This window comes from Sminthopsis crassicaudata, chromosome 4 (genome assembly GCF_048593235.1).
Source record: "Sminthopsis crassicaudata isolate SCR6 chromosome 4, ASM4859323v1, whole genome shotgun sequence".
Classification (NCBI taxonomy): domain Eukaryota; kingdom Metazoa; phylum Chordata; class Mammalia; order Dasyuromorphia; family Dasyuridae; genus Sminthopsis; species Sminthopsis crassicaudata.
Window position 1 is genome coordinate 336,231,257 of NC_133620.1, and position 11,062 is coordinate 336,242,318.

General features: G+C 49.1%; 1 protein-coding gene across 8 annotated transcripts in view; it reads left to right on the plus strand.

The window, feature by feature from the left end:
• TMEM94 (transmembrane protein 94) overlaps positions 1–11,062 on the plus strand; it is a 47,115-nt gene that overhangs the window by 35,200 nt on the left and 853 nt on the right. For 3 of the 8 annotated variants that reach the window (XM_074260744.1, XM_074260743.1, XM_074260745.1), the window contains exons 11-31: positions 55–111; positions 399–503; positions 1,065–1,229; positions 1,461–1,670; positions 2,300–2,609; positions 2,925–3,098; positions 3,791–3,893; positions 3,990–4,207; positions 4,927–5,108; positions 5,201–5,339; positions 5,660–5,775; positions 6,033–6,132; positions 8,039–8,147; positions 8,391–8,580; positions 8,835–8,912; positions 9,201–9,286; positions 9,568–9,649; positions 9,986–10,134; positions 10,254–10,348; positions 10,446–10,539; positions 10,743–10,913. In XM_074260744.1, coding sequence (XP_074116845.1) covers positions 55–111; positions 399–503; positions 1,065–1,229; positions 1,461–1,670; positions 2,300–2,609; positions 2,925–3,098; positions 3,791–3,893; positions 3,990–4,207; positions 4,927–5,108; positions 5,201–5,339; positions 5,660–5,775; positions 6,033–6,132; positions 8,039–8,147; positions 8,391–8,580; positions 8,835–8,912; positions 9,201–9,286; positions 9,568–9,649; positions 9,986–10,134; positions 10,254–10,348; positions 10,446–10,539; positions 10,743–10,913 — 2,933 coding nt within the window. The remainder of the gene's footprint in view (positions 1–54; positions 112–398; positions 504–1,064; positions 1,230–1,460; positions 1,671–2,299; positions 2,610–2,924; positions 3,099–3,790; positions 3,894–3,989; positions 4,208–4,926; positions 5,109–5,200; positions 5,340–5,659; positions 5,776–6,032; positions 6,133–8,038; positions 8,148–8,390; positions 8,581–8,834; positions 8,913–9,200; positions 9,287–9,567; positions 9,650–9,985; positions 10,135–10,253; positions 10,349–10,445; positions 10,540–10,742; positions 10,914–11,062) is intronic. The other 5 variants (XM_074260746.1, XM_074260748.1, XM_074260749.1 and 2 more) reach the window with 5 other exon arrangements.

Genomic DNA, 11,062 nt, shown 5'->3' on the forward strand with positions numbered 1-11,062 from the left:
GCTTGAACCTGCCTTAGCTGTTTCACTGATAAGAGCTTTCATTTCTTGATATAGTTGGCCAAGTTTTCAGAAGACACTCTCAGCAGCTACACAGAAGTGGTCTCCTCCCAGGTGATTTCCCCATCTTCAAATCCTTCTTTTCCCTCCCCTAAACCTTGGGAACTTATTCTCCTCTTTTTGACTCTGACTCTTCTCTTGGGCCTTCTGTAGTCTAGTAGTCCCTTTCTGAGCCCTTTCCCCTAATTTCCTGTTCCTGAACCAGAGTAGCTTTGCTGGAAATTGATACTTCTCCATGTCTCCCCTACCTCAGAACTCTCCTTTGAGTTCTAGGTTTGATTTCCTCAAAATCTGAGCCCCCAAATCCTCATGGTTTTCACAATGTCTTCTCTTCCAACTAGGAAATGCTTCGCTGCATTTGGGGTCACTTCCTTAGGGTGATCCAAGGAAAGTCATCTACACTGAGCTACAGCTCTAGCTTGCTGCACAGCTTGGGCTCTGTAACGGTGAGGATCATCCCTGTCTGAAAAGAGAGGCCCTAAAGAGTTGGGGGAGAGTATGGGGTACTAAAGGAACCCCACCCTTTGAGGAAGAAGCTGCTGTCTTTCAGTAATAGCAGTGCTAATAATAGCTAGGATTACAAAAATCTTACAGATATCTCATTTGATCCTCACAACAATCCTGGGAGGTAGGTGCTGTTTACTATTCCCATTTTATGGATGAGAAAACTGAGGCAGATTGCTCAAGTTCACAAGGCTAGGAAGGCAGGATTTGAACTTGGATTTTGATTACTCTAGGTCCAGCACTCTAATCCTTGACACTGCCTAGATTTTGAGCCCCTAGAGCAGAGAAGCTTTGCTTTAGCCCTACACTTCTCTATTCCTTCCCTTCCTGGAATTGTCCTTTGAACTTGAATGTTCTTTGGACTTGCAGGATGTCTGTCCTCTCTGGGCTCTGCAGGCCAGCTTAGTCCCAAAGACAGGAAGACGCTTCTGCGACTCAGGGTGTCCCATGCAGAGTTGAGGTAGCATTGGGCACTTCCCTTATCAGGTCCCTTCCTGCTACAGGTGCTGTGCTGTGTGGACAAGCAAGGAATCTTGTCCTGGCCCAATCCAAGCCCTGAGACTGTCCTATTCTTCAGTGGGAAGATGGAACCGCCTCACAGCAGCCACGAAGACCTGACTGATGATCTGTCCACCCGTTCCTTCTGCCACCCTGAGGTAGAGGAGGAGGTACGGCCGGCTCCTGTAGGCCCAAGTTTGGGTTGGGCTGTTAGCCCCTGGAGCCTGGCCAATGGCCTCAGGGAGGGTGGAGAGTGACTGGAGGCTGTGAGTGTGGCCCTTGGGGAGGATTAAGAAGGACAAAAGCACTAGAGGGAATAACCCTCTTCTCCAGTTACTGGGAAGGGAGAAGGGGGTTGCTGGGGTCTCTCTCTCAGGCCTCCCTCTCCACATTCTCCTTAGCCCCATGAGCGAGATGCTTTGCTGTCTGGTCCCTTGAGTGACACCTTGCACCTCTCCAATGAGCAGGAGAGGGGTGACTGGCCTGGGGATGGCCCCAAACCGCCTGAACCTCACCCTCACCGAAAGCTGCATGGGCGCAATAAACATCCCTCTGGCTCCAATGTGAGCTTCAGCAAGGACATTGAGGGTGGGGAAGAGGAGCCATTTAAGGTGAGGGGAGAAAAAAAGGATAGGATGCTTCTATCCTTTCCCTTGCCCCTTTGGCAATCCAGACAAATGGCAGGGATTCTGAAGTCCCTGCAGAAAAGATCTCTATGGAATTTGTTTCTAAATCCTGAAGATTCCTCTGATTCCTAAGCTGACATTCTTTTGTAACATAAGCTAATTTCCTCTTCTTTGGTCCTGTTCCCTGCCATCTTTCTTACAGTTCTCCAGAGAGAGGAAGCTATGGGTCCTCTTAAAGCATTTTTTCCAAGTGAAATAATACCTTTTAAGCTTTCCTTATCTCACCGTCTCCTTCCTTAGATCATTTTACACCTTTCTTCTTTGGTTTTCTTTCTAATGGTTTTTTTATGTTCTCCTTGAGATTCAGAGGGCTGGAAGAGGCAAAGAGGGAAACATGGAGGGGATGATTGAGGAAGATCCTTCAGGCTGCCTCTTGAATAGGGAGGCCTTGAGATTGGCTGACTGTCTCGTAGAGTCCTGAGCATCTCCTTCCCACAAGCTGGGGACAAGGGTGAGCTTGGAACAGTCTCACCTTTGTCTTTGCCAGCCTGATGGGTATATTTCCCATCTCTCCCTCTCCCTGCCTCCTCTGCTGCCTCGACTGCTTGCTTCAGGCTGTGAGCGAAGGGGACGCCTGTGAGGCAGAAGACTTTGTATGTGACTACCACCTGGAGATGCTGAGCCTAAGCCAGGACCAGCAGAATCCTTCCTGCATCCAGTTCGATGACTCCAATTGGCAGCTGCATCTCACCTCCCTCAAGCCTCTGGGCCTCAATGTCCTGCTGAACCTGTGCAATGCCAGTGTCACTGACCGCCTCTGCCGCTTCTCTGACCACCTCTGTAACATTGCCCTCCAGGAGAGCCACAGTGCCGTGCTGCCTGTCCACGTGCCCTGGGGGCTCTGTGAGCTAGCCCGACTCATTGGTATGGCCATTGGGGTGGGAGAGCCCAAATAACGAGGGGAACAGGGAGCTAGCAGAGACAGCATGGCTGTGCTGCCTGTCTCTAATATTTGTATGCTGTGTGAGTCTCGTTTGCATGGAAAAGGGAACAGAAACTGACCACTACTTCTGTACCTTTCCATTTAAGTTGCCCCTGCTGAATGATTATGGTGGTGTGTCCAATGTAGAGAGATGACAGGAAGATAGATGTAGTCAGCCCAGATAAACTCTGGGGAGAGAAGTGAGGTCTCTTTCTGGAGACCCTGAGCCGCTTCTTCCCACTCTCAACCTACCACAGGCTTCACTCCTGGTGCCAAAGAGCTCTTCAAACAGGAAAACCACTTGGCCCTCTATCGCCTTCCCAGCGCAGAGATGGTGAAGGAGACAGCCTTGGGAAAACTGTCCCGCGTTACCAAGCGGCGTCCCCCACTCAGTCACATGATCAGCCTCTTCATCAAGGACACGACCACCAGTAAGCCTTTCTATCCCATTATGTCCCCAAAACAAGTCACCCTTGAGGGGGGAAGGGAGATGATAGCCCTCCCTGACAGCTAGCCGCCCCTCTTACTGTCTTACCTGTCTTACTGCTCCTGCTCACCCAAGCAACCTCTGGAGACTCTTTCTTCGTTCTGGGGAGCTCATTGGAAATCTAGAGAACCCTCTGTAGTTTCCTCCAAAGAAATGGTCCCAGCCAATCATTTTCATTAAGACAGTGCTGTTGTTTCAAGGGAGTTTTCCTGGAGGATCTGAAAGGACCACTGAGGGGCGAGAGAGGATTGGGAGAGTTATTTGTCATAGTGTTCAAGGTTGAGCCTGTAATGGGAATGAGCTTTCTAACCCTTGCCTAGCTGGAGGCTTTCAGACACTGGTCTTCCTGTTTTTCTTCCACTCTTGAATGTGAGGCCTGGGGTAAGTAACTAGTAGTTGCAGCCTGGGGTAGAATTACTTTGGATGCAGGCCGATTACCAGGAGCCTTTGGAATTGCTTTTGAATGACGGAGCTGCCTGGTCCCTGCTTTCCCCTCTGGCTCCTTGGCCCACCTTTATAAGGACGACCTCTGGCAGAAGTCTCAGAATGCTGGCCCATGATGTCAGAAGGAGTTGTGGGGGATCTAAACTTCGGAGTTTGGAGCTCACCTTAAAGTCTTGGCCCCTTCTGTCCCAGGCACTGAGCAGATGCTGTCCCATGGCACCGCCGATGTGGTCCTGGAAGCCTGCACAGACTTCTGGGATGGTGCAGACATCTACCCACTCTCTGGCTCAGACAGGTAGGGACCCCTGTCAGAGGCTCCTGTGGGATTAGGAGCAGCCACCCCTGGCCCTGACAGCTGGGCTCATTGTCTTCTCTTCTCTTTCCCTGACAGAAAGAAAGTGCTAGATTTCTACCAGCGCGCCTGCCTCTCAGGCTACTGCTCTGCCTTTGCCTACAAGCCCATGCACTGTGCCCTGTCCTCTCAGCTTAATGGCAAGTGTATCGAGCTTATGCAGGTGCCTGGCCACGGGGCTATCTGCACCTCCTGCGAGCTTCCTGGTACCATACCCATCAAGCAAAACACTCGCCGCAACAGCTGGAGCTCTGACGGTACCGGGGCAGCCTCGGGGCCTTCTCTGTCTCCCCTGGGGTAGCTTGAGCTAGTCATTGACATTGGCCTGGCCTTCTGGGTCCAGAGAGAAGCCTTCCAGGTTGAGGGAGGCTCAGAGAGGATCCTAGCACTTATCTACCTTCATTCTGTCAGTGTGCCATAATGGACTTGGAGTCTGGTAGTCTTGGTTTCAAAACCTGTCTCTGCCATATGTGAGTGGTGAGACTTTTCACCTGTCTGGCACACGTATCCCAAACTCTAAGATCCAAGGGTTGGACTGATTTCTTGGTTTCCTGTTGGCTCTTGATATATGAGGGCCAGCTTTCTTTCCCTTGCCTGACCAGAACTTCTCAAAGGATTGAAACTCCTTTCCTCCTTGATCTTCTCATGGAATCTCTTGTACCCAGGAATTTGGGGATTCAATAATTTTGATGTATAGGGTTGTCTGGGGGAAAGGATTTAGTTAGGTAGACACCTGCATCCATATGACTTTCTCCCACAACCTGACTGATAGGTGTCTTTTATTGTCTTTTTTCTTCTTATGTGTATGTCTGTGTGTCTGTTTGATTGACTGATTTTTATCTGTGTGCTATGCTATGTACACGATGCACTGAATATCTGTATCTGGGTGGCAATGCCATGTGTGGTTTCCCATCTGGGTTTGTGATATGTGGCTGTATCTTGGCTGGGCTGCACATGTTGGTTGCACTGTCTGAAGAAGGAATTGGTGAAGTGATGGAGAAGGAGGATTGCATGCAAGCTCTGAGTGGCCAGATCTTCATGGGAATGGTGTCATCCCAGTACCAGGCCCGGCTGGACATTGTGCGCCTCATTGACGGGCTGGTCAATGCCTGCATCCGCTTTGTTTACTTTTCTCTGGAGGATGAGCTCAAGAGCAAGGTGGGACGAGCCTTTCCTCTCCTTCAGCAATCTGAGAGCTGTCTTCTTCCTTTCCTTTGTTTATCTATTCATTTCTATTGGTTCTTCCTCAGGTGTTTGCAGAAAAGATGGGCCTTGAGACGGGATGGAATTGCCACATTTCCCTCACACCAAATGGTGATGTTCCAGGCTCTGAGATTCCACCTTCTAGCCCCAGTCATGCAGGTTCCTTGCATGATGACCTGAATCAGGGTGAGGACATAGCCTTTTGGCTTATGGGAGGAGAGTGATTAGAAAGGAAGGGACAGAAGGGGAGCAGGGAGTCAAAGGTCTTTTCTCCATGGAGTGAATGTTGCTGGATATAGCTCCTATAATCACCTATTGAAAAAGCTTTCCCCCTGTTAAAGTAGCTACGATTTTTATCCTGTGACAAAAAGCAGTCCTCACAGAAGAGAAGTGGAGATTTCCAGATACAAAGTCCTGAGCCTCTTGCAGGAAACACTAGTCATTGACACTGTGAGAAAGGAAAGGGTACAAGAAAACTTAACTTAACCAAACCACTGTTCTTGCAGTGTCCCGAGATGATGCCGAAGGGCTCTTGCTTATGGAGGAAGAAGGTCACTCTGACCTCATCAGTTTCCAACCTACTGACAGTGACATCCCTAGTTTCTTAGAAGACTGCAACCGGGTATGGTGGCTAGGCTGGCTTCTCATGGACTACCCAAAAGTGGGATGGGGGAGACCTGCCTCCCATATCCCACAGTTTCCCTGAATGGTTGATATTTGCATGCTTCCAGTCCCCTGTCATCACACCATTAGTATGGAGGACTCTGAGGTATTGAGATCTTGTTGATCTTGATCTTGTTGAAAACAGAGAGACTGGAGGAATCTCATTCAGTCAGTCAACACCCTAACTTGAGTTATTTATATTTCTCTATCTTGCAGGCCAAGCTGCCTCGGGGTATCCATCAAGTACGGCCACACTTACAGAATATCGATAATGTTCCTCTGCTAGTGCCCCTCTTCACTGACTGCACCCCTGAAAGTGAGTCTTGTTGCTAGGGCAACTCAGGCTGTCTCCCTCAGAGGAGGAGTCAGATACTGTGAACTAAGTTCTTCTGGGTTATGTTCTCACTAGAGTTTGGAAAAAACTCCTGCAGGGCTTAGTAAATTCTGGGGGACTTGGTGACTATAGTTTCTACACATTTCATTATGACACCTCTTATTTTTGACTAATGATTAGATAGTAAAAGATGAATGTACAGGTGAAAGTTGGTACATTGGAATTCTTATTGGACATGCCAATTGTCGAACCTGACCTAAATCTGAGGAAAGTATGAATAGACAATTAGAAGACCTTAAGGAAGCTGTTTGACTGAACCTCCTTCTGCATCCCTTGGCTGAACCAGTATTTGGACCTGAGGCTTCCAGTTCAGCATAGAAGCAAGGCTACCAGGCACAGGGAACAGAGGGAAATCAAATCTGCTGCCATCTCCATGCATTGCATCTCAGACACACTGAGCTCATGCAGGTGCCTCTGGCTGTTGGATCATTTTCATATTCCATGGGCTCCTGACCCTAACCTCACTGAGCAAGATACATACACCTGTTGTAACAGCTGGTGTGATGGGGCAGTCTCTTCCCTGCCTAATGTTTGTTTCTTTCTCCTTCCTTCCCTGCCAAGGAATGGCTTCCATTGAAGTATATTATAAACTATGGAGGGTCCCCTTTCACCAAAGGGAGCTGACACTCCATTTCCCCAGACAGCTGTTGCTTCCTCAGCATTGTTTCTGATGGAGGATGAGAAAATGCTCCTTCCTTCTCAGCAAACTAGCTCAGGAAAGGAAGCAGACCGTCCCTCCCTTCCCATCCCCCACCCTACCAGACTTCTTCCTTTTGCTTTGAATCTCTTCTGGGTTTGATAAAGGAAGGAGATAACCTCATTGGAATTTTTACTTTAAAGAGCAAAAATCTCAAATTGCAGTGATGTCTTGAAGCTCTTCTTCTGCCTACCTTCTTGGTTGTATATATGAAAAAAAAATCAAAAGGAAAATTTTATATTAGTATTTCAGTTTCATTAAAGGAGTTGGAAGTCTTTTTTTTTTTTTTTCCACTTCTTGAGAATATTTTCCATAGTATAGGTGTTTCATTGTTCTTTGAGGTGATAGAATTCTCCATATGGACTAGGGTCTCTTCTCCTCTTCCCCTGGACCTTTTGGTAGTTTCCTTTTTTAAAAATAATTGAACTATTCAGGATCTCTATTTGGTATTCTGCTAATTTGGTATTTTACTTTTTTGTTGATAATTCTCAGTTTTGTTGTCGTCTATATATACAAAATTATGTGTCTATGCATATATAACACACTGTTCTGTATATAATAGGTTCTGATAAGTTTTTTATTTATTGTGATTTCACCTTGTTCATTTTAAATCTTATTTAGTTTTCCTCCCTCTTTATTATATATTTGACTATTTGAAAGCAATATTAAAAATGTAACTCATTTAATAAAATTATCTGGCCCCTGTAGTTTAAAGATGCCCTATAACTCAAAGCCATCTCATTGAACCCTCTTCTCTCTAAGCTGCTGTCTGTGAGGAGAATATGGATTGTAATCAGCCAGCAGGGGTCTTGCTCACTGGAGCTTATTTCTTTTTTTTTTTTGGCAGGGGTGGGAGGGTGTTAGGGTGGAATTGGAATTGTGTGAGCTGTAAAGTAAGTGTGGTAATATGGGAAGTAGGGGTATAAACCCTAAGTGTGAGCTGAAATGAGTATTGCTGGCTCCAGGGGGACCATGGTTACATACACCTCACTCTTAGATCTTCAGACCCAGGATTAGAAGAGTATGTCTTGTATGAATGTCATAGTATCCACTGCTGTGTTTTGTGAATGAGTATCCTCATTGTTTAACGTCTCCTCCCTTACTGTCTTTTCCTACTCTCTTTTTCTCCAGCCATGTGTGAGATGATTAAGATCATGCAGGAGTATGGAGAGGTGACATGCTGCCTGGGTAGTTCTGCCAACCTGCGCAATAGCTGCCTCTTCTTGCAGAGTGACATCAGGTGTGGATGAGCTAGAGCTTGGGGCCCGGCCACCTCGGAGGAGACTACCACTGGGTTGGGTTGGCGGTGATGGCAGGAAGGGCAGTACTGGAAGGGGCAGGGTTGTTCCCTGCACTCACCTGTGCTCACCTACTTCATGTCCTGTGGCTGTTCTCGCAGTGTGCTAGAAATGAGAGCAAAGGGTCTGGGCCCAGATCTTTTGTAGCATGAAACCTGATGGCTTCTTTCTCCCCAACCACGCAGCATTGCCCTGGATCCCCTCTATCCGTCCCGCTGCTCCTGGGAGACCTTTGGTTATGCCACCAGCACCAGCATGGCCCAGGCCTCAGATGGCCTCTCTCCTCTGCAGCTCTCGGGGCAGCTCAACAGCCTGGCCTGCTCCATGGCTTTTCGGCAGGAGGAGAGCATCAGCATCATCCGGCTCATTGAGCAGGTGAGGAGCTGAGATGGATCACAGAGACCCTGTTCTTGTTCATCTTTCTTTCTTTCGAGTCTAGCAGATGCTTGAGTATGAGATTTTTTTATTTTTGTTGAATTAGAGTGATGGGGACAGTTGTCCTGTTGGCTCTTGGTTCAGGCTTTCCTTCATATGCCCAGGAGAGCCTAGGACTGAGAGGAGGGAAGGGCTGTTCCTTCACCTCTCAGTGGTCCTTCCCACTGATAGATCTTGTCTGATTATCCCTGCAGGCCCGGCATGCTACCTATGGCATCCGCAAGTGCTTCCTCTTCCTGCTGCAATGCCAACTGACTCTGGTGGTTATCCAGGTGAGGCTGGGCAAGGCATCAAGTATTGCCTCTCTGCTCTCCTGAAGAAAAGCAGAGGGCTGAGGAGGACAGTTGTGATTTTGAGTGGCTCGGATAAGGGTGGGAGTCTGCTGAAGTGTTTGCATTTCCTCTGACGTCCTCCCTCACCTGCACTCTGCTGAGTTTCTCTGTTCATGGAAAATAAGCGCAGCTTTGCCAGGTTGTGATGGGGCAGGGACATAGATCCTAAAGGTTTTGCCCTTTTCCATTTCTTTAATCCTTGCTTCTGGCTTGTTTTCCTCCATCTAGTTCCTTTCCTGCCTGGTCCAAATGCCACCTCTCCTGGGCACCACCGACATCCTGTGGCTGTCCTGTTTCTGCTATCCCCTTCTGAGGTGAGAGGTCATGTGGCATTCTAGAATAGGGAAGCTTGGGGTGCAGGGGTGGCTGCAGGGTCCTTTCAGAATGTCTTTCCCATTTCCTCACCCCATTTTCCTCATGGTTCACGTCCTATTCCCATTTCTCCAATGGGACGTCCTGGAGCCAGTCCAGGTGAAGGTGCATGTGTCTGTCCTCCCAAAGTTTTTGGCCTGGTCTTTGTCATTCTTCAGGATGAGTTGGGGAAGCAGGGCTCCAAGGAGCCAGCCATCCCCTGACCCTGTTGTCTGTTCCGCAGTGTCTCCTTACTAGGGAAGCCACCTCATAGCTCTGTCATGTCTGTAGCTACAGGGAAGAATCTTCTCTCCATTCCCAAGAAGGTAGGCGAGGCCCTCTAGCACTGGATTCCAAACCAATCCCTGGGTTTCTTCACCCCTCGGTGGTAGTGGTGGTGTAGAGCAGACTGGACAAGCTGGGAAGCCTCTGGAGCGAGATCTTTGTGGGAAGGGAAGTTTGGGAGGATCTATCTTCTGGTGAGTTAGGACCTAACTGGCCCCCCCGGATCAGCAAATGCTCTGACATTCTTCATTGCCAGCCCCCAGCTGTTGTAAAAGGCCCTGAGGTTCTTGGAGTTGGCTCAGGGCTGGGCAGGAAAGGGTGGGGCCGGCTGCCTGGTAGTCCTGTCTCCTGTGAATGATGGCCCTCTTCTCCCGCAGACCCAGCACTACTTTCTTCTCTGCTTCTTGCTCAAGTTTAGCCTGACCATCGGCTCGGGCCTCATCTGCTTTGGCTTTGTGCTGCAGAGATTTTGTGAGACTGCACAGGCCCAAAACATGACTAACTGTTCCTCCATCATGCTCCGCAGGTAGGGCCCCCCGCTCCTTTACCTAAGAGCACTCTGCCACCCCCCTTTTTTTTTTTGAACTCCCCATCACCTGCTTCATTTGCCCTGGTCTGTAGCTGGTCTTTGTTTTGATTTGACAGTAAAGATGATCTGGCTCCAAAATGGTTTAATGACTTTGCCAACGGACTCCTGTTGGCCCAGAAGCTCACGGCCGCCCTGATCGTCCTACACACTGGTGAGTGCCTGGTGGCAGCCGCCTTGGTGGAGCCGCCTGGGAAGTGGTAACCCGGCTTCCGCGCGTGCTGAGGATCTTTTGTCACTCTCCCCAACAGTGTTCATTTCCATCACTCATGTGCACCGCACCAAGCCCTTGTGGAGAAAGAGCCCCTTCTCCAACCTTTGGTGGACCATCACCGTGCCTGTGGTGTGAGTACATCCAGCCCGGGGCTCCCTGAGGGCTCGTTAGGAGTTGGGGCCTGGGTTCTGAATAGTGGTGACGGCTGGAGCTGGGCGTTGGTGCTTCCAGGGGTCACAGCAGACATGGATAACCACCTCTTACTAGTGAAGGGCTGGGGAACTAGTAAGAGGCAGACCTCACGGGCGCTACATCTTTGGTCCTACCTTCTCAGGCTTCTGGGGCAACTCGTGCAGACAGCTGTGGACTTGCAGCTCTGGACAAACAGGGACAGCCCCATTCACTTTGGCCTGGCAGACGTGCCCCTAATAACCTGGCTCCTGGGCTGCCTCTCCCTCATCCTGGTGGTAGTCACCAATGAAATTGTCAAGTTGCATGAAATCCGGTGAGGAACAAGACAGGTCTGGCCCCACTCTGAGATCCCTCTCCGCCACATCTGTCCCTTATACCCATAATGGAAGAACACCCGAGCCCTTTGCTGCTCCCCACTGGAGTCCCCCTTTCTCTTGTTCTTTTCTTCTGTGTCCTAACCTC